The sequence below is a fragment of the Phoenix dactylifera genome, chromosome 4 (assembly GCF_051530095.1).
Source record: "Phoenix dactylifera cultivar Ajwa chromosome 4, Ajwa_hap1_PhDact_Kaust_v1.1, whole genome shotgun sequence".
Lineage (NCBI taxonomy): Eukaryota > Viridiplantae > Streptophyta > Magnoliopsida > Arecales > Arecaceae > Phoenix > Phoenix dactylifera.
This window is the reverse complement of record NC_143193.1, coordinates 48,569,008-48,596,515: the sequence shown is the minus strand read 5'-3', so window position 1 is coordinate 48,596,515 and position 27,508 is coordinate 48,569,008. Positions and strand designations below refer to the sequence as shown.

The window sequence follows — 27,508 nt, the reverse complement described above, 5'->3', positions numbered from 1 at the left end:
TCTTCTCACCGTACCAGAGGTGGTGATCTCAAGTTCCTTGATGCTTCTAAGTCTTGAACAATTGTTCAATCGGAGAAAGGTGGGGGCTTGTCTCCCTTTTCCCGTGGCCATCTTCAGCAAAAGGGCTGAGATTGTCTTCCTCGGTTAATGAGCATTTGGAGGCGAAGAATTCCGTGCCTTATTCCTCCCTTTGTCCTAGTATTCTAGATCTTGTCTAGCAAACAAGAGTAAGTCCTGTTCCAACCCTTATTCCAACCTTATTTCTCAACCAAAAACAGTTCGACAATGCATTTGGTTCGGATGAAATCAAGATTAAGTCCTGGAGTAAGTCATATTCCTTCCAGACAGGTTTTGGAAAACAGGAATAAAGGAGAAATAGTTATTCGAGTCGAATCTGCTTATTCCTGGAATAACTATTCCAAGGTGGCAGGCATAACATTATTCATGGAATAATGTCCTCATTAATCCCTGCTTCTTTGTTTTAGATGGACATATATATCCTCAGCCAACAAATTATTTCAGCTAAGAAAAAAAAAACTGTTTGAGGATGAATCATTTCAGCTAGATAAAAAAAAACTGTCAATATTCCACCCTTTCTTTCTGATGTTCTGAATCACGAGCACACTGTCTAGCACATTCAAAAACATCTGATTGGTAAATGGAAATTGATTACTTTTTAGAACTAAAAGGCTTTAATAATCCATATCATTTATGTACCACTATCAGTGACCGTCAAAGATATCACTAAATTCACCTCAAATCTAACTCTTAATTGACTTCAATTTCGCAGCACTATGTTTTCTGAACATTGGTCATAGGAGACAAGCACACAACATTTATCCTAAAGAGAGCCACAATCATAATTAGTGTGGCTAAGCGGGCCACCTCTGAGGAAAACAACCAGAATGGCAAGATATACCAGCTTCTTTACCCATGACGATGCCGCGATCACCGATCCTGTAAGATAAGACTGTGCCGATAACCTCATTACCCTCAGCCTCCTTTCATTCACATATTTACTCATTGCTCTTCCGATTCTCCTGCGCAGCTCTCGATCACGGATTGCACCCTCCGGACCCATTGGCATCTCTTGCGACAAGCATCTAGCAAGCACAATTGCATCTTCCAAACCAGAACTGCCACCTTGGCCGAGGAATGGGCCCATAACATGCATTGCATCCCCTGCGACTGTCATGGTGCCTTGCCAGAAGTTTGCAAAGATCAAGTGCCATGGAGCTCGATACCAAATATGCGTCAGGCTCAATGAACTGCTGTCGCAATGCTTCACCATTTCAATCACCTCGGGGGGGAATTCTCTTAATGTCTCCAACGTAAATTCTTTGATGAGCTCAGGAACCTTCCGTACATCTGAATCTGATGGAAACTCTCAAGAAGTTAGCTCACCCCTAGATTGAGCAATGACAGGGTTCACAACATATTTATCTTTAGTGAGACTAGTATTACCTTGAGAAGGGGACAGCCGACCGACAAACCAATAGACTAACTTTTCATCAACTGGGAGCCTTCCCAACAAGACACCATCACCTCTTAGCCGGATAAAATGGCTGTCAAAGCTGTGACCATCTGAATAGCTAGTAAAACCTCGCACAACAGATATTGGAAAAACCTTTGGGGCCTGTAATCCTAATGATTTTGCAACGATTGAATTTGATCCATCACAACCAATTAGAACCTGAAGCAGCATGTTCGAGTAAAATTGATAGGGATAATTATCAGTTTGCTTTTTCCATGAAAATGTTACATTTCTAAATTTGCTGTGATATCATAAGCTCGAATGGTTTCTACCATGACAACTAAATTGTGTGCTGGGATCAATTAGAGCACCCTGCCAGTAGATGTGAGTTAATGTAATGGTTTCATAAACATTGGATCAAACCTTTTTCAGATTTGATTTTCATGTATGATAATTCATTATTATCTATACTGTTTTTGAATGCCATCTTTGGAATTGGATTATGAAAAATTGTGCAGATAACTACTCTTCTTTTAATATTTATGATTTGCTAGTTTAAAAATACTTAAGAAAAAAATTAAAAGTTAAAAGGAAATATTGACATCAAAGGTGTCCCTAGCTGATTCAAGAGAATTACCAAACCCATTATGGACAAGCTCAACTCTTTGGGTAAGTTAGGACAGGGTTTTAGAGTTAGTTTCGCTACATCCAAGCTAATTATGTATTAAAATTTCTAAAGGCTATAGCCCATTGGGTAAGTTTCGCCACATCCAAACTGAGTAAGATTCGCCACATCCGAGCTAATTATGTATCAAAATTTCTAAAAGCTATAACTTTCTTATACGATGTCTGATTTTTCCTTTTCTTTTATTGAAATTGGAAAACTTTTAGACATTTACGAGGATGCAAGTACCCTTGAGGGGCTTGTCACACAGCGATAATGTGCCAGTATGACGATGTTTAGGCCTCAGAAATAGATTAATCAAAGTGAAACTTTTCTTTCGAGCAAGACTTTGACTAGGCGTAATCCTCCATTTTGGCAGGAATCAGATAACATGATAGGAGACAAAGTTAACATAGAAGTAGATATCTAACTCCAGGAAGATTTTAGTTTCTATGTGATTTTTCTACCAGAAAATATTTTAGAAAACTTTTAACCTCTTTCAACTAGAAGAGAAATCTGATCCGAATTTAGGGTCTCGAATCTTATGAGTATAATAGAAACATTGCAACTCATTTTTTATCATATTAATGAAAGCAAAAAGGTCTAGAACCCTAATATTGGCACCCTATTATTTTATTATTATTTTTGTTGCAAAATCCGAGTTGAGTGGATTGAAGTTGATTTCTTCTCTCTCAAATCAATTCACCTTCTCTGGCCTTAAGTAGTAATTTGGTGGAGATATTCTTAGATTTCAATTCATTAATATAGGTGCAAGGACTAGGTAGGGGAAACCAATCCTTTGTAGTTGTTCAAAACAAATGGAATTGGATGCTCTAGAGTAGTAACAAATTGATAAAAATACATCATTCAGAATTTTCTTTTTGTTCTTTTTTTGTTGAGAAAAGTTCATAAAAAAAGTAGGAGAGATTTGTCGATCAGTGTTATTGCACAGACCACCAATAACGAAACCAAGCATTGAATAGCAAAATTATAGGAGTGTAGGAAAAATGGTATTTAAGTTAGAAAGAAATGAAGGGGAAATAATTTTATTTCATAGAATTAAGTAATCATGAAATAAATAAAATAGGAAACAAGAAAAATAGAAAACTTGTTGTGGATGTAACATCACCTTAGCTTTAATGGTAGCACCATCATTAGTATATAGAACATGAAGGGAAGTGATGGGATCTGATTCAACTGCTACAATTTGGCACCCAAAATGAATTGATTGCGTAGGCAAATTCTTAGCCAAGGTTTCAATCAGATCGCTCCTTTTCAAGCATCTTAGTTCTTCTTTCCTAGTAACAAAAGGAACCAAAATGTGTGATTAGAGGCAGCTTGTGGGCGACTCTCATTAGATTATTGATGTCTGAGAGTATGAACAAGAATTTCATCATTCTCTGGGTAACTTGCAAGATAATTAAGAGCAATAGTATGATTTGCTACTTCTTAGTACATCCATCAAAGCTACCATTACACCCCAAACCTGCCACATGCTAGGCACGTGACATAACCATGGTTCTGTGACATATACAAGGCCTCAAACCTATTCAAAAACCCAATAATAATGGATAAAACCTAAACATTATTTTAAAAAAGTAAAATTTATTGTGGCTCTAATATAAAAACAATTCGGTCCTCTAATATAAATTAAACATATTAGCCATAAAGTCAAAATGTACAATTTCCAACATCAAATCCACATCTAACCATGAAACAAAATTTAAGTTGAATCACTAAGGTTCCACATTTCAAGACAACTAATGAAATCTAAAAACTTTACTAATCCATCATGCAGGCAACCTGCGTTCCTCTAATTGTCCTGCTCCTCTAAAATACAGTAAAGGAAATGATGTGAGCTCAATATCTCAGCAAGTATCCCACTACACATACGCACCAGATATCCAGAATGAAATAATAAATACAAATATAGCTACCATACACATAAAGAGGCATAGAAAATTTATTGGCCGTAAAGTTGGTTGTATATATTATTCATAATAAATGAACACAATGTGAATTCATCTAGTTGTAAACTATACAAAACTCACAATTTGAGACATGGATCCAAAGCAACAAAAATATCAAATTTTACAATACGAGAATAAATAAATTTCTAGGTTTGGACTAATCCATGGTCACACTTACACCCCGTGACTGGGTATCAAAAGTATCATCCTTACACCCTATGATGATGGGGTATCCATAGTGTCATACTTAAGCCTTGTGACGGGGTATCAATAGTGTCATGCTTAAGCCCCATGACTGGGTATCAAATGTGTCATGACTACGCTCCATGAGATGTCATGCTTATGCCCCATGATTGGGTATCAGCAGTATGCCCTGTGATTGGGTATCAATAAAACATGGTCAGTCCTATTCTTGATTTCAATCCATTCACATAATTACAACCATATCTAGAACCACAACCGAGCATAATCTAGGCACATGTACAACCAAGTGTCATAAATTTATGGAAGACAATATTCTGGTTCAATAGTCACTCTCTTTCACAAATACAATCAACCTATGACCATATCATATGCAATTCTCATTTAAAGTAAACATTTTTATCCACATACAAAGATGACTGAATTCATGGTTCAATGACAAGGAGTACAATTTCCAATATACATCTAACACAAAGTTTCATATAAAGCAAGTAAGAAAGCATGTGAGTGGAATACTTTACTATATGCTACCCTGCACTCTATTAAGTTGAGCAAATCAACTCAATAACATACAATAATTAGAAGCCTGAGCAAATGTCAAGACCCCAAACTAGCCTTCTCCTTGCCAAATGGTTGCTTACCTCTGTGAAAGAGAAGGGAATGCATGGGTCTTCATGCACTCAGATAGAAGAAGAAAAGAAAGAGAGGGGAAATGCTTCTCAGTCACATACAAGAGTGGTAGGGATTTTCTATGAGGTGAGTTCATGCAAGGGTTAGAAAAGGGGCATGCTTGACTTCAAGAAGGAAAAGGAAAACAGGAAAGGTGGAAGTCATGGTTTCCCCTTTATTAGCTTTTTGGGTCATCTTCTTTGGAGGCTACTTGTGTAGATTTTTGTTTTGAAGTATCGGTGATCAACTTTATCATATCTATGATATGACTGATCATGGAAGTTTGAAAGGGAGTTTATGACCTATGAAGTATATAAGCTTCTAGTTTTCTTGTGATAGATTGATATAGCATTAACTAACAGCTCCTTAGCACTTTAAGATGCTAAAGATGAGGAACTATTTTGTTACAGTTTTATATAACTGTCATTTTTCATCTCAAAACTGATGGTAGTTACCAAAATCATTTATGTACTAGAGTGGTGGGTGAGGACCATAGCTAAATAACAACAAAAACAACAAAAAAATGGTACATGCATTATATACTCTCCATTTACCGCATTTTCTCCTTTTAGTTCCAGGCTGCTTAAAGTTTACTACCATAAAACTAGAGCGAAACTCTTTCTTACTCCCTTCTCTTTTATTTGGTCAATAGGTCGATAAACTTGGAGCTCATATATAATACCATTTTTTATTCCCCTCGAAGATGGGAGGCCGGGCCTAATTTCTATAAGACTATATCCACAAACCATCAGCAATTAAAAAAGTCATCAAACTTTTCTAAGTAAAACCTGTGCAAACTTGAATATTTATCAAGTGTTAATAAGGTGTTTTTACATGGTAACATGCCAAACATATTTGCAGACCCATTCAAAGTCATCGTAAACATGGACACTATTTGAAGTCAATGTTGACGGGCATACTTTTGCAAGAATGTGTGGAGAACTCTGATTATTCTTCCCTCCATTCTCACAAAATTATAACATATATCAACCACAGTACTACTTCAAGCATTAGGTGTTAAACAAAAACTTCTTGGATATACCTGCATGAAGTTACTTGCAACTTGTTCTTGTGGAGCCACATATCTCGTATCCTGAATAAAGTTTGCAAAATAAGACTTAATGCTATCAGTATTTTGATGGTTATATGCAAAAAAAAGAAAAAAGAAAACTAAAAAAGGAACCTATGTCTAAAATGTTGATGATCATACTATATTAAGAAAAGTGTTTGTGGGTCTTTTGGGTGTGCTTGCCCAGAGATGAAATTTATTTGATTCATAATGGAAACTTTATGATATAACAATCATCAATATGAGTTATCATGGAAAGAAAATATGCATATAACTGATCTTAATCTTCTCTTCCTCATCCAAATCCCATATCCAATGACATCTTCTAGCTCCCCAAATTCTTTCTCTCACTATCCGAACTATCCACTCTCTATCAACCAAAATTATTTCTCTTTTATCTTCTTCTCCCCCTCTAATAACCTTATCAACTCCAATCTGTATCTCTGATTTTAAACCTTCTATTTTATATTATACTTATTTAATATTATTGATTATCTTTGTTGTGCATTCCAACCTTTACTTGAAATCATAATACTTATTGGTTATTGTCTTATCTAATTTTGTTTACCACACATGCATTCTGCCATCTGCTAGTTACAATAAAAGTATATGCAATATAATGCCCTTCTTGTGTGATGGGCAGTCAGGTGACTCAAAGAAATGAAAATAGAAAAGAACCTCGGTCTCCAGAAAACACAGAAACATACTCTGTTAGAGGGATAGCTTTTCTCCGTAGTTCCGTACCAAGCCCAAGTTGGTCAAGTGCACGCCAACCATTGATGTAAACACCGATTGCTGCCCCTGCAGCTCGCAGGGTGTCAGATTTCTCTAAAACAAGGCTATTTATTCCTTTCCTGCATAGTTTTGCATGAAAAATTAGATATTAATTTTGATTCTTCTAACCAGTTAAATTAACAAAATCCTAGGAATTCCATTATCAGTGTAGAAAATTTATCTGGACATGATGATGGGTAGTTATATATTTTTTGGCCTCTTTCTTTCTTCTCATGTGAGAACTCAAAGAATACCTTCCGGCTAGCATTTTTAGGTGAGGTCCTAGGTTGGAAGAAATGATATGAGAGCGAACTCGGATCATAGCCTATGTGGACTAGGAAACACTGCAGGACGGGTTAATGGAGGCTGACCATGAGCCTATCGTGATGCTTATGATTAGATTTGAATGGATTTGAACTCTTAGCCTAACGAGGACGTCAGGGCTTGGTTGTGACATCTCATATATCATATCCATAGTGTTCTAAAGGGAAAACCAGATTCTTAAGGAATATATAGCATGAAATGGGCGAGTGTTCATCTTTTTATAGTACCATAGCCATAATTTTACACAAGCAATGCAATTATCGGATAGACATGAACGAGGTGAGCATTTAAGGTACCAAGATAAAAAACACCAATAAGTCTACCTGCTAATCAACAAATTAAACTACAGATTGAGAGAACTAGCAGCAATCTTCTTCTCTTAGAGAAAAAGGTAGGACCCAACCCATATCTCACCAAGCAAATTGATATCCATGTCTGATTTTAGGGAACTAATTATAAAGGAGAGCAAGTCCTTCGAGATGGATCAAGGTCTGATAACATCGGATCAAAAGAAGAGGAGTCGCCAGAAATTGTCATTATATGGAGGTGCTTGCATACACTCAAAACTAAGATGCAGTACTATATCAATGAATCTTCAAGAGAGTGAAACGCTGCAGCAAGAATCTTTTGGTTTTCAGAAGTAGGGCTTAATACATCATGTGGGACTTCTATTCCGTGCAAAGATCACGGTAAGCGATTAGAAATAAGGAGGAATAATCTTTAAAAACGAGGCCTTTAGAGTTTAGAACAAGGAACTTGTACCTGTGAAGAGCCAAGGCAGTGGCAAGACCACAGATTCCTCCACCCACTATAACAATGTCATGATGCTCCTCCTTTGAGCCCATCTTCCCTTCTATTTCTCTTCACCCTCCTCCATGTAATGGTAAGCTGCAAGGCATATACATGGCTTCCACCACCGCCCCTGTGACTTAGTCATAAAAATTATATATATAAAAAAAGACTCAGTTGTAGGTAGTCAAATATTATATCCTTTTTGATAAAAAATAATATATATGTTACCAGAGTAAGAGGCTTTTTTTTCGCTGTCCTTGAATCAATGTTCGGTCCATCAGTCGGATAGAATGGAAGGCCTTTTTTTCGCTGTCCAGCCAAAAACATCGAATCACCAGAGTAAGATACTTGTCTACTTGACGTCAGCGCTAACGTGTCGTATTTGGACTTCACTGGCTTGCAGAATCTGACTTGAAAAATATTATTTTAGTTTATTCACAGATGAGGCTGCTTTTTTTTAAACATATCAAACATTAGTACATCATCTGTACTGAATATCTTCCACCGAACCGGAGAAATGTGCTTAAGAAACTTCTTTGCAACAAGAGAAAATCTGTGGCTCCACGTCCCAAAATGTTTCTTTTCTTTCAAAAGGTATCATCCCTTCCTTTCTTTCAATCAACTCTGATAATGGGATACTTGATACCAGACTCCATAGGGAGCCGTCTTCGTTGTCAGAGATTATAGAAGGAATCAGGTTGGCCGGGTACTAGAGAGTGCGGAAAGGACTGATCTATACTATAAAAATTCATTATATAAATCAGGTTATTGGATAATATAGATTTCTAAAAATAATTATTGAAAAAAAAGTAAGACAATGATCATATTATAATTATTATTTAAATTTCTTTTGTTATTTTATAATAAGGTGCCACGGAATTTGTTATAAGATGTGCTTTGAGATTCTCATTCTTAGAGACGTGTCATATGTAACAGAGGGTCTTCTACCTCTGCTCGGCGAGCAGGTAATTTTGTCTCAGATAGAAAGCACACGAGTTTTACCAAAAGCATTCATGGAGTGGCAACATACAACGCCTTATGCGGACGAAAATCCGCACAAAACAATTTACGCGGATATTTGCACGTAAGTTGTCTTCGAGAACAACAATTTGGCATCGATTAATGTGCAAAATTTTATGCGGGGCTGCTTCCTTCATGTACACATTCTGTAAGAATGTAAATCCACATAGAAACTTTCATGCTGGGGATGCACACCAGTTCTCACAGTTTGCAAACGCACATGAGAGATTGCTCCCCATTTGAGGGATATTCGTATAAAACTTTTATGCGGCAGAAACCTGCATGGAAAGATATCTGTGAACTGCCATACATATCAAATTTGGGAGAAGTGCTTCCTTCGTGCATACGTAAGCATAAAATTTCTATACGGTTAAATCAGCATAGAAACCTCTATGCGGGCTTACGTACATTCAACTTTTATAAAATTTCCGTGCGGACGGGCTGCACTCAGCAAAGGTCGTTCACCAACATAGGGATGTCCGCATAGCATTTTTATGCTGAAGAAAATCCGCATAGAATGATATGCGAGGAAATCCGCACATCAAGTTTCTATGGGGACCAGATTCTCACGTCGGGAGAGGAAGCCATCCACGTGACCATCCTTGAGGCAGAAGACTAATTTATGACCATCCTTTTTCTGAGAAATTAATTTATGACCATCAGCGGGCAGTCAAGCTTTCAAATTTATCAATCACCTTGGCTTTGATGATATTCCCATCATGAACATAAAGAATAGGGAATGATCTTGATGGATCTCTTTCAACTGCTACAATTTGGCACCCAAGTCGGACTGAGCCAGCAGGCAAGTTGTCAAACAACACTTGAATGAGATCAATTCTCTTTAAGCACCCGAAATCTTCCATCCTAATAAAATAATAAACAAATAAATAAGAAAAATAACAAAGACTAAGCAACACGACAATAAGATAAATAAGTATGGATTCTCTTTAGGATAGGCCCTGAAAGGAGAAAGAAGGCTCGAATGCCAACAGACGATCTCTCTATTCTCACATTGCAATCATGTTAGTGATATCTAAAAAAACATGATGCTACAACTAGTGCTTGAATTTTCTTTTCAAGATTGAGAATTTTTTGATTTTTTTGTATGAAAAAAAAATCGTAAGGAAATGATGTAAAAGCTACTTATGTCCAACTTGGGCAACATCACCCAAGGTTTGAAGCCAGATTCACCTCCAAATGAAGGAGGGGTACAACCCATGGATGTACTTCCGCAATGCTTTTCAATATAGCATTTTATATCCAAGAAATCAGATGTTTACTGGAATCTTTTAAACATACCTGCTCGATTTTACTTGCACTGTAGACTTGTGATGCCATACTTCTTGAATCCTGCATAGAATTTACATTGAAAAGAAGTAAATAGGTATCCAACTCTTTGAGAGAAAGATATACAGGATGTTGGTTCTTATATATTCATTAGTAGATTAAAAGTAAACATATTATGTCAAGCGCATGGACTATGTGTTGCAAATAAAGTTGAAGCAGAAATAAAACTAAACTATTCTACTTTAATAAATAATAGGCAGTAATAGGCTAAAACAAAAAATTAAAAGTAAAAGTAGAAAAATAGAACCCGAGATGCTGAGGCGTGGTATGTTGGTCACTTTTCTTGAAGTAGATTTCGCCGCCTTATAGTGCACTAGGCTTGGATGGCGTTCTATTCCTAAGATACAATAGCCTCTCGTTCCTTCTGCCTCGATGATTTGCACGGATCAAAGAAGGCTTCTAACCCAGAATCAATATGCAGCAAGCCCGTTTAAAAAAAATTTGGAAGAAATATTTTAACTGGAAGGAAGAGAGGGTAGAGAAAGAAAAGAGATTAGGAATCCTCTGCTTTTTATCTGATCTCTTTCTAATCTGTAGAGGTCGTCTATTTATAAACCTCTACGAGACGTATGCCTGTGGGGCGCGTCTCTTCGCATGAGGCGCGAAACCACGGTCATGCCCCTCGTGGGCGCGATCCTTCGCGTGGATGCGAGTTCGCGTTCCTCAAGAACGTGCCCCCCTCATGCTTGCACGGAACGTAAAAGCACTTGCTTTTACGTCCGTGCAAGCTTCCTTGCACGTACGTAAAAGCAGGTGGGGATTGTTGGATTTATTAATGATTAAATGTTTTATTTTGTCACCATCATTTGGTGATGTGGTTGGATTGTGTGTGGGGTTGTTTTCACAAGGACATGAGTTCGAATCCTTCTTCCCGCGGTTTTTATGTCACCCTTCTTCCGGCAACGTCCTTGTGAGAACAACCCCACACACAAACCAACCGCACCACCAAAGGATGGTGACAAAATAAAACATTTAATCATTAATAAATCCAACAATCCCCCACCTGATTAAAATGTTTTCAAGATTTTATAAAAAATAGTCATACCGGGCCTTTCATGTCACGACTTCAATAAAGGTAGCTTGCGGCTTTGAACCTTTACCTAGTGAAAATATACTTACATCTGAAAGGAATAGTGGTAACTAAAAAGTTTTGAACCAAATCCTTTGGTTTATATTTCCATATACTTCACCCATGACAAATGCAAATACTGGGTTCATCATAGGTGGTGCTTTTCGGCCCCATGCACCAATATCTCAGTTTCATGAGCGCTCTAGGGGTTAAACCCTTATCCCCATAGACTGCGGCCACACAGTCACACTCACATAGGTGAATCCTCCAAGGGTGCTCGCAGCACAACACCTTGCCATAGACTCGAACTCATTCAGAGTTTTAAACTCTTCCATATACTTCTGCTGTGTTTAGCACTCACATCATAGGGAGAGACCAAATGACATAAAGTCATTTTAATAATAGTGCTAACTAATCATTAAACAACTTGTTTTTTCCGTTGAACCTTTCGTCTTGGGATCTCCAGTCAGAATAGGTTGGGTTGCCATTATCAATGATTCCTTATGGGTTTCAGTTCCACCCCCCTTGATGTTTCTATAACTTTGCTTCTAGCTAGTCCTTTAGTCAAAGGATATACTAGGTTACCTTCAGATCTAACAAATTCCAAAGTCACGATACCATTTTTAATTAGGTATCTAATTGTCTTATGTCTCACACTAATGTGTCTTCTATTTTTCTTGTTATATTCAGTATTTTTACAAGTATTAATTGCAGCTTCACTGTCACATAACAAAGAGATAGCAGGTATAGGCTTTTCCATAATAAAAATTTCTGACATAAGATTCTTAAACTATTCTGCTTCTTGAGTTGCAGAATCTAAGGCTACAATCTCAGTCTCTATAGTGGATATGGTGATCACAGTTTGTTTGGATGATCTCCAAGCAACAGCTGCACCACCCAACATGAATATGTATCCACTAGTTCCTTTTCGGTTCACTGAATTAGTGATCCAACTAGCATCACTGTATCCTTCAAGTATAGCGGAAAATCTTGAGTAGTGTAAACCATAAGACATGGTACCTCTCAAGTATCTAAGTACTCTGTCCAGTGCTTCCCAGTGACTAAGACTAGGGCAACTATTAAACCTACTGAGCTTTCCTATAGCATAGAAAATGTCAGGTCTACTTGTATTTGCAACATACATCAGTGTCCCAATAATCTGAGCATATTTTCCTTGGGCCACTGGATCACCTTTGTTGCACTTCAAGTTCAAACCATGCTCATAAGGTGTACTCACTGGTTTACAGTTGTACTTATCAAATTTCTTCAAAATTTTCTCAATATATTGTGATTGATCAAAGATTATACCATTAGGTATTCTGGTAATCCTGTTACCAAGAATTACCTCTGCCTGACCTAAATCTTTCATATCAAAATTATTAGATAAAAAATTCTTGATATCAGTTACAATATTTATATCAGTATCAAAAATTAAGATATCATCAACATATAAACACAAGATAACACATGAATCATTTTCTAACTTAGAATATAAGCATTTATCGGATTCATTTACTTTAAAGCCATAAGAAATAATTATTTCATCAAATTTTCTATGCCATTGCTTAGGAGATTGTTTTAAACCATAAAGGGATTTGACCAACCTACAAACTTTTTTTTCCTGTCCCTGAGCCACATATCCCTTTGGCTGATCCATATAAATCTCTTCCTCTAAATTACCATTAAGGAAGGCAGTCTTGACATCCATCTGATGGATTATCAAATTATGGATTGAAGCCAGTGCAATTAAAGTACGGATAGTGGTTATCCTAGTCACAGGAGAAAACGTATCAAAGTAGTCAATACCCTCTTTCTGAGTAAAGCCCTTAGCAACTGATCTTGCTTTATATTTTTCAATTGAACCATCAGGTCTCAATTTCTTCTTAAAGATCCATTTACAACTTAAAGTCTTACTACCAGGTGGTAAATTAGTTAGAAACCATGTTTCATTAGTCATAAATGAATTCATTTCACTATTAATAGCTTCCTTCCAAAACATAGAATGTAATAAGTTCATAGCATCTTTATATGTTTTAGGATCATCTTTAACCATAAAGGTATAGAAATCAGATCCAAAATCTTTCTTTTTCCTAATTCTTTTGCTTCTACCAAGTTCATTAACATCAATAAGTTCATTTTTATTTTCATTAGAAGGTGAATTACAAGATGCATTATTAGATCTATCTATTATATGCTTTTCTATTTTATCCTTAAAAGAAAAAATGTCTTCAAAGAAAGAAGCATCTTTAGATTCAATTATAGTATTTTTATCTATGCCATTAATATCAGAACTAATGACTAAGAATCTATAAGTAACACTATTAAGAGAATAACCAAGAAATATAGCATCAAAAGTCTTAGGTCCTAATTTTCTTTTCTTAATTAAAGGAATATTAACCTTAGCCAAACAACCCCAAACTTTTAGAAAGTTTAGGTTAGGCTTTCTTCCTTTTCAAAGTTTATAAGGAGATTCATTAGAACCTTTAAATGGAACCCTATTAAGCAGAAAACATGCAGTAAGCATTGCTTCCCCCCACCAAACCTCTGGTAAACTTGAGTTGGTAAGCAAAGATTTTACTATATCTTGCAGAGTCCTATTTTTCCTTTCAGCCACTCCATTAGACTGAGGTGAATAGGGAGGTGTTACTTCATGTAGAATTCAATTAACTCTACAGAATTCATTCAAGTCATTAGAGGTGTATTCTCCTCCTCTATCTGACCTGAGAATCTTTATTTTCTTGTCAAGTTGATTTTCTACTAAAGATTTATAAGTCTTAAACATCTCAAATGCTTCATCTTTAGATTTCATCAAATAAACTTGACAATACTTAGAATAATCATCTATGAAGGTAATGAAATACCTTCTACCCCCTTTAGTCAAAGTTCCATTTAGATCACATACATCTGAATGAATTAATTCTAATAAAGTTGAATTTCTATTTACCATTTTAAATGGTTTTCTAGGTTGCTTAGACTGAACACAAATTAGACACTTTTCTTTTTCATCTAATGAAACAATAGGCAATAAACCAGAACTAATCATTTTTTTAATAGTATTATTATTCACATGTCCTAATCTAGCATGCCAAAGAAATGAAGAACATACTGAATGAATAACTTTATTATTGCTATAAGAATGAATGTCCAAAGGTACATCATTCATTTTATTAATTACATATAAGCCATCACACTCATAGCCTTTGCCTACAAATGTTCCATTCTTTGTTATACTCACTTTCTTAGATTGAAATAACAAAGAATAGCCACTCCTTATCAGAAGATATCCACTGATCAGATTCCTCTTTTCTTCAAGCGCATGGTACACATTAAATAGAGGAAGCACATTCTCAGATGTAAGCCTTAGAAGTACTTTTCCAGTTCCAAGTACTCGTGCCGAGGTAAAATTCTCCATAGTCACAGTTAGGCCGCTCCGGACCTGATAAACAGTAAAAAGGGTATGATCAGTATACATATGAACATTCGCACCTGTATCCACTAACCAATCGGTAGAATGAATTGCCAAATTTAACTCTAGACTTAAAGTTACATACCGATCATCAGTATTAGTAGGACCAGTACTGGATAACACCATGTTGGTTTGTGGATTGGAAAGTTGAGGAGGTGCATGTTCATAGTTCTGATACTTCTTCTTCTTCATCCGGCATACTCGTGCCATATGACCGAATTTTTCATAATTGTAGCAAATCGGCCTCCGATCGTTCTTATTGATTTGGTGTTTTGGCTTCATGGATTTTCCTTTATTCTTAGGTCCACCCTTTTCAAATTTGGAGTTTTTGAACCTATAGGTTTTATTCTGGCCTTCTACAAAGTTCACCTTAGTTAGAAACTCAGGGTTCATGATTTGCTCATTGTCTTTCTTAAGATGTTGCTCTTGAATCCTAATGGCAGATAGTAGGGTTTTCATGCTCATTTCCTCAGTCTTATGTTTTAGGGACAACCCAAAATCTTTCAAAGAAGGTGAAAGCTTGTTAATAGTACAAGCAACTTGAAGGCTCTCAGTTATACACGTTCCCCTTAAGTCTAATTCATGATAAATCACTGTTAGCTCATGGGCTTGGTCAACTATGGGCTTGGTGTCTACCATCTTATAAGATAGGAATTGACTAGCAGTATACTTGTCCATTCCGGCATCTTGGATACCATATTTTTTATTAAGATTATCCCAAATCTTCTTAGAGGTTTTCAAAGTGCAATAGACATCAAAGAGGGGATCAGAAAGATAGGACAAAATCCTACCCCTACACAGGTAGTCTTTCTTCTTAAATTCCTCTAAATTACAAGTCCTAGCCGGTTCATTCTCATCCTCATTTGGAGGAGAGTCAAAAATTATGAAAAATAATCCAAGCGTGGTTAAGAAGATTTTCATTTTCTCTCTCCAACGCTTAAAATTAGTTCCATTAAACTTTTCAGGAGGAACCGGATCACTTGCATTGGCCATTGGGGTAACTCTAATTACTAGCCTATTATACGTAGGAAATCTACTTCAAGAATGTTGCAAATAAAGTTGAAGCAGAAATAAAACTAAACTATTCTACTTCAATAAATAATAGGCAGTAATAGGCTAAAACAAAAAATTAAAAGTAAAAGTAGAAAAATGGAACCCGAGATGCTGAGGCGTGGTATGTTGGTCACTTTCCTTGAAGTAGATTTCACCGCCTTACAGTGCACTAGGCTTGGATGGCGTTCTACTCCTGAGATACAACAACCTCTCATTCCTTCCTCCTCGATGATTTGCACGGATCAAAGAAGGCTTCAAACCCAGAATCAATATGCAGCAAGCCCGTTTAAAAAAAAATTGGAAGAAATATTTTAACTGGTAGGAAGAGAGAGTAGAGAAAGAAAAGAGATTAGGAATCCTCTGCTTTTTGTCTGATCTCTTTTTAATATGTAGAGGTCGTCTATTTATAGATCTCTACGAGACGTATGCCTGTGGGGCGCGTCAACCCCACACACAAACCAACCGCACCACCAAAGGATGGTGACAAAATAAAACATTTAATCGTTAATAAATCCAACACTATGTTCTGAATGTTGTTACCAGTTAAGATAGTAATAAAGGTGGTATTGTTTATCATATAATTGAAGCATTGCTATGTGCCCTAAGATGAACTTGAAGAAAAGATCCACAAGTATTCTTGTTGCGTATCGCAGAAGGTTGGGGTGTTTCTTGAGGCCAAGCTGCTAATCTTGCCTTCACTGGTTAAGCGAAAAATTCGGTTCATACTCACATTCAGGTTCCGTTTGCGATATGTGTAGCATTTTCCTTGCATCAAATATCATATCCTACCCAGTATATTACCCAAAATATATTTCTGAAAGAGAACTTAATTTTAAAAGGCAGTGAAAGTATACTCTGGAAAAGTAGATATTTTTGAAAAAAGGATTTGACCTTAAAAGGCTATGAAAACGTACACTGGAATAGGCATACTTTTTTCCCTAAGCACAACACCTACACCAAGTCTATCAAGTGCACACCAACCATTCATGAAGACACCAATTGCTGCCCCAGTAGCTCGTAGTCTCTCAGATCTCTCTAATACAAGACTTTTTACTCCTTTCCTGCACAAACAATGAGCAAAATGTAATGCAATGAAGATAACTTTTTATCATAATATAAAAAATTATATCCAAATCTACATTTCAGAATTAGGTCCTATTAATCAATTAAGGTTTTCATCTACTACCAGATATCAGTTTGTATCAAAATGGGGAACCCACTTATACAATTTATCTAAACCTTGCCTCTTATTATCTCGGCTTATATAACCCAGTTTTTCTCAAGATATCCGCTGAGACAAAAATCAATATATCAGACAAGAGTTTTAATCTTCCTTTCTTCATCTTGATTTATAAGTTGATAAATAAATATGCAAAGTGAAAGCATAAAGACAATTGTAGCCTCTATTATGTACACCAAGAAATCAATATCTTGGTTCCTATATATCAGCTAAGTTGCGATGAACTGAGATCTTCATTCATCTTGGTACCCATCACTCACCAATATGGTTGATATCTTAGCTTTTCAAACATAGCCAGGGCTTTAAAGCTACATTATTTGGATTGGAATCGTGCATGTTTCACATTCATTGGCTATTATAAACATGTATAGAATTTCACCTCTTGAGTAAATAAATATATCCACATCTATCTGTAGGCTGTTGATCTGTGTCCTTGGTGTATGCAAGAGAACAGGTCTGATGGCTTTCTAATCTACAGTAGGATTGGACATGGCCATAGCTGCATCTTGCACAACATTAAACCTCGCCTGATATGCTGCTGAGTTCCTCTTTAAAATCAAACCCACCTGTATTCAATTTTTCATGTTGTGGACTGGCTAGCATTCATAGCGTCTCATCCATGGCAATCTTCTTGGGTTTCCTTTTGCAAACCATCCATCGACCACCTGCTGCTGATGGAGCTTAGCAAGCTTTGGTTCGGTACACCAGTTTTGAGTTCCATGCCATTCAGCCTGCAACCCGAGTAACAGCATCTATATCCATATGAAGATTGAAGAAGTTTAGGACATGAAGAAATGAAAGGAATCCCATGTCAGACGCACACACATCTCAGGTTTTTATAGACACTATTACATGAGTTCTGTTGGGTCAGGTAGGGCCCAACGGAATTAGTTCAGAATTGGTTACGGTGCCAGAATTCCGTTGGGAGAAACGTTTCAGTTTGAAACGTTTTGGAGTGCCTGTTGAAGCTGCTCTGTGTCCGCAGGGAGGTGTGCGTCAATAAAGATAAAGTAGATATCGCATATGAAAATGGTGGGGTGGACGGCGGCGATAACCTTGAGGCGACGAGTGAAAGCTATCATTTTGAGGGAGGACCAACGTAATGATTGTTGCAAGCCTCAGAATTCCCAGCCTCCATTCCTTCACATCTTTGAGGGTGGCTGCTACTCTTTTCTGCGCCACCGAGTTGCCGACCTCTCATCATTCCATGACCTTGTCCATTTCTCGTGTCGGGCATGTGGCAAGCAAAAGCTCCTGACGAAGGAACTGGCCATGTGTCTATGGCTGTCCATGGCTTTCCAGGTGGCTTTGGCACCAGGTTTTGGCACGTATGTGAGGTTCTCCGGCTGAGGTTGCAATGCTTCACCATCTCAGTAACTTCAGCAGGAGAGTTCTTAATTAAGAAGTTACATTGTACTCTGATGAGTTAAAAATATGCATGCATTTCATCACCTGCACCTGTCATTGCTGGAATTTCTTGCTATGGAGGTGTTGAATGCGCAAGAGGCTTAACTAGTCTAGATCACACTGCTTCACCATTTTAATCACCTCCATACGGACTGATGATAATGTCACATTAGACATGCATGCCTATTTGAAATTTTATTCACTCTTCTGAAATATAGAGGACTTCGCCTCAGCTGAAATGGAGTTAGGTCTATTCTAGTTCGTCGACTCTATTATTATTCCCTTCCATTTGTATGTGGAGGAGTTGATGCTAGTGCTTATGGAGAAAAATATTGAGACAAGGATTTAATGATGATCAGTGGTATCTAATGCTTAAACTGGTCTGACTCTGGTGCTTAGTTGTACCAGGAATCCATTATCTGGATTCTATTTATTCTGATTGTCATAGTTAGGGGGCACATTCTTCTCACTGTACCAGAGGTGGTGATCTCAAGTTCCTTGATGCTTCTAAGTCTTGAACAATCGTTCAATCGGAGAAAGGTGGGGGCTTGTCTCCCTTTTCCCTTGGCCATCTTCAGCAAAAGGGCTGAGATTGTCTTCCTCGGTTAATGAGCATTTGGAGGCGAAGAATTCCGTGCCTTATTCCTCCCTTTGTCCTAGTATTCTAGATCTTGTCTAGCAAACAAGAGTAAGTCCTGTTCCAAGCCTTATTCCAACCTTATTTCTCAACCAAAAACAGTTCGACAATGCATTTGGTTCGGATGAAATCAAGATTAAGTCCTGGAGTAAGTCATATTCCTTCCAGACAGGTTTTGGAAAACAGGAATAAAGGAGAAATAGTTATTCGAGTCGAATCTGCTTATTCCCAGAATAACTATTCCAAGGTGGCAGGCATAACATTATTCATGGAATAATGTCCTCATTAATCCCTGCTTCTTTGTTTTAGATGGACATATATATCCTCAGCCAACAAATTATTTCAGCTAAGAAACAAAAAAAACTGTTCGAGGATGAATTATTTCAGCTAGGAAAACAAAAACTGTTTGAGAGCAATAAGCCAATAACTTTCAATATTCCACCTCTGAGACAAGCACACAACATTTATCCTAAAGAGAGCCACAATCATAATTAGTGTGGCTAAGCAGGCCACCTCCGAGGAAAACAACCAGAATGGCAAGACATACCAGCTTCTTTACCCATGACGATGCCACGATCACCGATCCTGTAAGATAAGACTGTGCCGATAACCTCATTACCCTCAGCCTCCTTTCATTCACATATTTACTCATTGCTCTTCCGATTCTCCTGCGCAGCTCTCGATCACAGATTGCACCCTCCGGACCCATTGGCATCTCTTGCGACAAGCATCTAGCAAGCACAATTGCGTCTTCTAAGCCGGCACTGCCTCCTTGGCCGAGGAATGGGCCCATAACATGCATTGCATCCCCTGCGACTGTCATGGTGCCTTGCCAGAAGTTTGCAAAGATCAAGTGCCATGGAGCTCAATACCAAATATGCGTCAGGCTCAATGAACTGCTGTCGCAATGCTTCACCATTTCAATCACCTCGGGGGGAAATTCTCTTAATGTCTCCAACGTAAATTCTTTGATGAGCTCAGGAACCTTCCGTACATCTGAATCTGATGGAAACTCTCAAGAAGTTAGCTCACCCCTAGATTGAGCAATGACAGGGTTCACAATATATTTATCTTTAGTGAGACTAGTATTACCTTGAGAAGGGGACAGCCGACCGACAAACCAATAGACTAACTTTTCATCAACTGGGAGCCTTCCCAACAAGACACCATCACCTCTTAGCCGGATAAAATGGCTGTCAAAGCTGTGACCATCTGAATAGCTAGTAAAACCTCGCACAACAGATATTGGAAAAACCTTTGGGGCCTGTAATCCTAATGATTTTGCAACGATTGAATTTGATCCATCACAACCAATTAGAACCTGAAGCAGCATGTACGAGTAAAATTGATAGGGATAATTATCAGTTTGCTTTTTCCATGAAAATGTTACATTTCTAAATTTGCTGTGATATCATAAGCTCGAATGGTTTCTACCATGACAACTAAATTGTGTGCTGGGATCAATTAGAGCACCCTGCCAGTAGATGTGAGTTAATGTAATGGTTTCATAAACATTGGATCAAACCTTTTTCAGATTTGATTTTCATGTATGATAATTCATTATTATCTATACTATTTTTTAATGCCATCTTTGGAGTTGGATTATGAAAAATTGTGCAGATAACTACTCTTCTTGTAATATTTATGATTTGCTAGTTTAAAAATACTTAAGAAAAAAGTTAAAAGTTAAGGGAAATATTGACATCAAAGGTGTCCCTAGCTGATTCAAGAGAATTACCAAACCCATTATGGACAGCTCAAGTCCTTGGGTAAGTTAGCACAGGGTTTTAGAGTTAGTTTCGCCACATCCAAGCTAATTATGTATTAAAATTTCTAAAGGCTATAGCCCATTGGGTAAGTTTCGCCACATCCGAACTAATTATGTATCAAAATTTCTAAAGGCTATAACTTTCTAGTACGACGTCTGTTTTTTCCTTTTCTTTTATTGAAATTGGAAAACTTTTCGATATTACGAGGATGCAATTACCCTCGAGGGGCTTGTCACACAGCGGTAATGTGCGGTATGACGATGTTTAGGTCTCAGAAACAGATTAATCAAAGTGAAACATTTCTTTCGAGCAAGACTTTGACTAGGCATAATCCTCCAATTTGGCAGGAATCAGATAACACGATAGGAGACAAAGTTAATATAGAAGTAGATATCTAACTCCAGGAAGATTTTAGTTTCTCTGTGATTTTTCTACCAGAAAATATTTTATAAAACTTTTAACCTCTTTCAACTAGAAGAGAAATCTGATCAGAATTTAGGGTCTCGAATCTTATGAGTATAATAGAAACATTGCAACTCATTTTTTATCATATTAATGAAAGCAAAAAGGTCTAGAACCCTAATATCGGCACCCTATTATTTTATTATTATTTTTGTTGCAAAATTCGAGTTGAGTGGATTGAAGTTGATTTCTTCTCTCTTCAATCAATTCACCTTCTCTGGCCTTAAGTAGTAATTTGGTGGAGAGATTCTTATATTTCAATTCATTAATATAGAGTAGTAACAAATTGATAAAAATACATCATTCATAATTTTCTTTTTCTTCTTTTTTTGTTGAGAAAAGTTCATCAAAAAAGTAGAAGAGATTTGTTGATCAGTGTTATTGCACAGACCACCAATAATGAAACCAAGCATTGAATAGCAAAATTATAGGAGTGTAGGAAAAATGGTATTTGAGTTAGAAAGAAATGAAGGGGAAATAAGTTTATTTCATAGAATTAAGTAATCATGAAATAAATAAAATAGGAAACAAGAAAAATAGAAAACTTGTTGTGGATGTAACATCACCTTAGCTTTAATGGTAGCACCATCATTAGTATATAGAACAGGAAAGGAAGTGATGGGATCTGATTCAACTGCTACAATTTGGCACCCAAAACGAACTGATTGCGTAGGCAAATTCTTAGCCAAGGTTTCAATCAAATCACTCCTTTTCAAGCATCTCAATTCTTCTTTCCTAGTAACAAAAAGAACTAAAATGTGTGATTAGAGGCAGCTTGTGTGCGACTCTCATTAGATTATTGATGTCTAAGAATATGAACAAGAATTTCATCATTCTCTAGGTAACTTGCAAGATAATTAAGAACAATAGTATGATTTGCCACTTCTTAATACATCCATCAAAGCTACCATTACGCCCCAAACCTGCCACCTGCTAGGCACATGACATAACCATGGTCCTGTGAAATATACAAAGCCTCAAACCTATTCAAAAACCGAATAATAATGGATAAAACCTAAACACTATTTTAAAAAAGTAAAATTTATTGTGGCTCTAATATAAAAACAATTTGGTCCTCTAATATAAATTAAACATATTAGCCATAAAGTCAAAATGTACAATGTCCAATATCAAATCCACATCTAACCATGAAACAAAATTTTAGTTGAATCACTAAGGTTCCACATTTCAAGACAACTAATGAAATCTAAAAACTTTACTAATCCATCATGCAGGCAACCTGCGTTCCTCTAATTGTCCTGCTCCTCTAAAATACAGTAAAGGAAATGATGTGAGCTCAATATCTCAGCAAGTATCCCACTACACATACGCACCAGATATCCAGAATGAAATAATAAATACAAATATAGCTACTATACACATAAAGAGGCATAGAAAATTCATTGGCCGTAAAGTTGGTTGTATATATTATTCATAATAAATGAACACAATGTGAATTCATCCAGTTGTAAACTATACAAAACTCACAATTTGAGACATGGATCCAAAGCAACAAAAATATCAAATTTTACAATAGGAGAATAAATAAATTTCTAGGTTTGGACTAATCCATGGTCACACTTACACCCCGTGACTGGGTATCAAAAGTATCATCCTTACACTCTTTGATGATGGGGTATCCATAGTGTCATACTTAAGCCCTGTGACGGGGTATCAATAGTGTCATGCTTAAGCCCCATGACTGGGTATCAAATGTGTCACAGTTATGCTCCATGAGATGTCATGCTTATGCCCCATGACTGGGTATCAGTAGTGTCATGCTCATGCCCTGTGATTGGGTATCAATAAAACATGGTCAGTCCTATTCTTGATTTCAATCCATTCACATAATTACAACCATATTTAGAACCACAACCGAGCATAATCTAGGCACATGTACAACCAAGTTTCATAAATTTATGGAAGACAATATTCTGGTTCAATAGTCACTCTCTTTCACAAATACAATCAACCTATGACCATATCATATGCAATTCTCATTTAAAATAAGCATTTTTATCCACATATAGAGATGACTATATTTAATTTCTATACCTCACAAGACTGAATTCATGGTTCAATGACAAGGAGTACAATTTCCAATATACATCTAACACAAAGTTTCATATAAAGCAAGTAAGAAAGCATGTGAGTGGAATACTTTACTATATGCTACCCTGCACTCTATTAAGTTGAGCAAATCAACTCAATAACATACAATAATTAGAAGCCTGAGCAAATGTCAAGACCCCAAACTAGCCTTCTCCTTGCCAAATGGTTGCTTACCTCTGTGAAAGAGAAGGGAATGCATGGGTCTTCATGCACTCAGATAGAAGAAGAAAAGAAAGAGAGGAGAAATGCTTCTCGGTCACATACAAGAGTGGAAGGGATTTTCTATGAGGTGAGTTCATGCAAGGGTTAGAAAAGGGGCATGCTTGACTTCAAGAAGGAAAAGGAAAACAGGAAAGGTGGAAGTCATGGTTTCCCCTTTATTAGCTTTTTGGGTCATCTTCTTTGGAGGCTACTTGTGTAGATTTTTGTTTTGAAGTATCGGTGATCAACTTTATCATATCTATGATATGACTGATCATGGAAGTTTGAAAGGGAGTTTATGACCTATGAAGTATATAAGCTTCTAGTTTTCTTGTGATAGATTGATATAGCATTAACTAACAGCTCCTTAGCACTTTAAGATGCTAAAGATGAGGAACTATTTTGTTACAGTTTTATATAACTATCATTTTTCATCTCAAAACTGATGGTAGTTACCAAAATCATTTATGTACTAGAGTGGTGGGTGAGGACCATAGCTAAATAACAACAAAAACAACAAAAAAATGGTACATGCATTATATACTCTCCATTTACCGCATTTTCTCCTTTTAGTTCCAGGCTGCTTAAAGTTTACTACCATAAAACTAGAGCGAAACTCTTTTTTACTCCCTTCTCTTTTATTTGGTCAATAGGTCGATAAACTTGGAGCTCATATATAATACCATTTTTTATTTCCCTCGAAGATGGGAGGCCGGGCCTAATTTCTATAAGACTATATCCACAAACCATCAGCAATTAAAAAAGTCATCAAACTTTTCTAAGTAAAACCTGTGCAAACTTGAATATTTATCAAGTGTTAATAAGGTGTTTTTACATGGTAACATGCCAAACATATTTGCAGACCCATTCAAAGTCATCGTAAACATGGACACTATTTGAAGTCAATGTTGACGGGCATACTTTGGAAGAATGTGTGGAGAACTCTGATTATTCTTCCCTCCATTCTCACAAAATTATAACATATATCAACCACAGTACTACTTCAAGCATTAGGTGTTAAACAAAAACTTCTTGGATATACCTGCATGAAGTTACTTGCAACTTGTTCTTGTGGAGCCACATATCTCGTATCCTGAATAAAGTTTGCAAAATAAGACTTAATGCTATCAGTATTTTGATGGTTATATGCAAAAAAAAGAAAAAAGAAAACTGAAAAAGGAACCTATGTCTAAAATGTTGATGATCATACTATATTAAGAAAAGTGTTTGTGGGTCTTTTGGGTGTGCTTGCCCAGAGATGAAATTTATTTGATTCATAATGGAAACTTTATGATATAACAATCATCAATATGAGTTATCATGGAAAGAAAATATGCATATAACTGATCTTAATCTTCTCTTCCTCATCCAAATCCCATATCCAATATCTTCTAGCTCCCCAAATTCTTTCTCTCACTATCCGAACTATCCACTCTCTATCAACCAAAATTATTTCTCTTTTATCTTCTTCTCCCCCTCTAATAACCTTATCAACTCCAATCTGTATCTCTGATTTTAAACCTTCTATTTTATATTATACTTATTTAATATTATTGATTATCTTTGTTGTGCATTCCAACCTTTACTTGAAATCATAATACTTATTGGTTATTGTCTTATCTAATTTTGTTTACCACACATGCATTCTGCCATCTGCTAGTTACAATAAAAGTATATGCAATATAATGCCCTTCTTGTGTGATGGGCAGTCAGGTGACTCAAAGAAATGAAAATAGAAAAGAACCTCGGTCTCCAGAAAACACAGAAACATACTCTGTTAGAGGGATAGCTTTTCTCCGTAGTTCCGTACCAAGCCCAAGTTGGTCAAGTGCACGCCAACCATTGATGTAAACACCGATTGCTGCCCCTGCAGCTCGCAGGGTGTCAGATTTCTCTAAAACAAGGCTATTTATTCCTTTCCTGCATAGTTTTGCATGAAAAATTAGATATTAATTTTGATTCTTCTAACCAGTTAAATTAACAAAATCCTAGGAATTCCATTATCAGTGTAGAAAATTTATCTGGACATGATGATGGGTAGTTATATATTTTTTGGCCTCTTTCTTTCTTCTCATGTGAGAACTCAAAGAATACCTTCCGGCTAGCATTTTTAGGTGAGGTCCTAGGTTGGAAGAAATGATATGAGAGCGAACTCGGATCATAGCCTATGTGGACTAGGAAACACTGCAGGACGGGTTAATGGAGGCTGACCATGAGCCTATCGTGATGCTTATGATTAGATTTGAATGGATTTGAACTCTTAGCCTAACGAGGACGTCAGGGCTTGGTTGTGACATCTCATATATCATATCCATAGTGTTCTAAAGGGAAAACCAGATTCTTAAGGAATATATAGCATGAAATGGGCGAGTGTTCATCTTTTTATAGTACCATAGCCATAATTTTACACAAGCAATGCAATTATCGGATAGACATGAACGAGGTGAGCATTTAAGGTACCAAGATAAAAAACACCAATAAGTCTACCTGCTAATCAACAAATTAAACTACAGATTGAGAGAACTAGCAGCAATCTTCTTCTCTTAGAGAAAAAGGTAGGACCCAACCCATATCTCACCAAGCAAATTGATATCCATGTCTGATTTTAGGGAACTAATTATAAAGGAGAGCAAGTCCTTCGAGATGGATCAAGGTCTGATAACATCGGATCAAAAGAAGAGGAGTCGCCAGAAATTGTCATTATATGGAGGTGCTTGCATACACTCAAAACTAAGATGCAGTACTATATCAATGAATCTTCAAGAGAGTGAAACGCTGCAGCAAGAATCTTTTGGTTTTCAGAAGTAGGGCTTAATACATCATGTGGGACTTCTATTCCGTGCAAAGATCACGGTAAGCGATTAGAAATAAGGAGGAATAATCTTTAAAAACGAGGCCTTTAGAGTTTAGAACAAGGAACTTGTACCTGTGAAGAGCCAAGGCAGTGGCAAGACCACAGATTCCTCCACCCACTATAACAATGTCATGATGCTCCTCCTTTGAGCCCATCTTCCCTTCTATTTCTCTTCACCCTCCTCCATGTAATGGTAAGCTGCAAGGCATATACATGGCTTCCACCACCGCCCCTGTGACTTAGTCATAAAAATTATATATATAAAAAAAGACTCAGTTGTAGGTAGTCAAATATTATATCCTTTTTGATAAAAAATAATATATATGTTACCAGAGTAAGAGGCTTTTTTTTCGCTGTCCTTGAATCAATGTTCGGTCCATCAGTCGGATAGAATGGAAGGCCTTTTTTTCGCTGTCCAGCCAAAAACATCGAATCACCAGAGTAAGATACTTGTCTACTTGACGTCAGCGCTAACGTGTCGTATTTGGACTTCACTGGCTTGCAGAATCTGACTTGAAAAATATTATTTTAGTTTATTCACAGATGAGGCTGCTTTTTTTTAAACATATCAAACATTAGTACATCATCTGTACTGAATATCTTCCACCGAACCGGAGAAATGTGCTTAAGAAACTTCTTTGCAACAAGAGAAAATCTGTGGCTCCACGTCCCAAAATGTTTCTTTTCTTTCAAAAGGTATCATCCCTTCCTTTCTTTCAATCAACTCTGATAATGGGATACTTGATACCAGACTCCATAGGGAGCCGTCTTCGTTGTCAGAGATTATAGAAGGAATCAGGTTGGCCGGGTACTAGAGAGTGCGGAAAGGACTGATCTATACTATAAAAATTCATTATATAAATCAGGTTATTGGATAATATAGATTTCTAAAAATAATTATTGAAAAAAAAGTAAGACAATGATCATATTATAA

The 27,508-nt window shown here is 36.7% G+C and overlaps 2 protein-coding genes across 10 annotated transcripts; both read right to left on the bottom strand.

Moving 5' to 3' along the window:
* Positions 1 to 749: 749 nt before the first annotated feature.
* Positions 750 to 8,290, bottom strand: LOC103708300 (monooxygenase 1-like). 2 transcript variants are annotated; one of them, XM_039133608.3, is made up of 7 exons: positions 8,166 to 8,290; positions 7,908 to 8,067; positions 6,755 to 6,901; positions 6,021 to 6,071; positions 3,268 to 3,436; positions 1,465 to 1,693; positions 750 to 1,374 (listed from the first exon to the last, which is right to left on the bottom strand). In XM_039133608.3, exons 2-7 carry the CDS (start codon positions 7,988 to 7,990, stop codon positions 842 to 844), a joined length of 1,212 nt encoding a protein of 403 aa, XP_038989536.1. In that variant the 5' UTR covers positions 7,991 to 8,067; positions 8,166 to 8,290; the 3' UTR covers positions 750 to 841. The 2 variants fall into 2 exon arrangements, with proteins under 2 accessions (XP_038989536.1, XP_038989537.1); XM_039133609.3 differs by lacking the exon at positions 6,755 to 6,901.
* A 52-nt stretch (positions 8,291 to 8,342) lies between these two features.
* LOC149767823 (monooxygenase 1-like) lies at positions 8,343 to 27,441 on the bottom strand. Of its 8 annotated transcripts, none has more exons than XM_089930239.1 (7): positions 26,905 to 27,093; positions 26,647 to 26,806; positions 25,494 to 25,640; positions 24,763 to 24,813; positions 16,807 to 16,953; positions 10,257 to 10,307; positions 8,343 to 9,821 (listed from the first exon to the last, which is right to left on the bottom strand). In XM_089930239.1, exons 2-7 carry the CDS (start codon positions 26,727 to 26,729, stop codon positions 9,617 to 9,619), a joined length of 684 nt encoding a protein of 227 aa, XP_089786365.1. In that variant the 5' UTR covers positions 26,730 to 26,806; positions 26,905 to 27,093; the 3' UTR covers positions 8,343 to 9,616. The 8 variants fall into 8 exon arrangements, 6 of the variants coding, with proteins under 6 accessions (XP_089786365.1, XP_089786366.1, XP_038989529.2 ...); XM_089930240.1 differs by lacking the exon at positions 16,807 to 16,953 and adding an exon at positions 21,974 to 22,142 and having other exon boundaries at positions 9,691 to 9,821; positions 26,905 to 27,071; XR_016400347.1 differs by lacking the exons at positions 8,343 to 9,821; positions 10,257 to 10,307 and adding exons at positions 17,699 to 18,478; positions 21,974 to 22,142 and having other exon boundaries at positions 16,838 to 16,953; positions 26,905 to 27,084.
* Between the last annotated feature and the right edge of the window lie 67 nt (positions 27,442 to 27,508).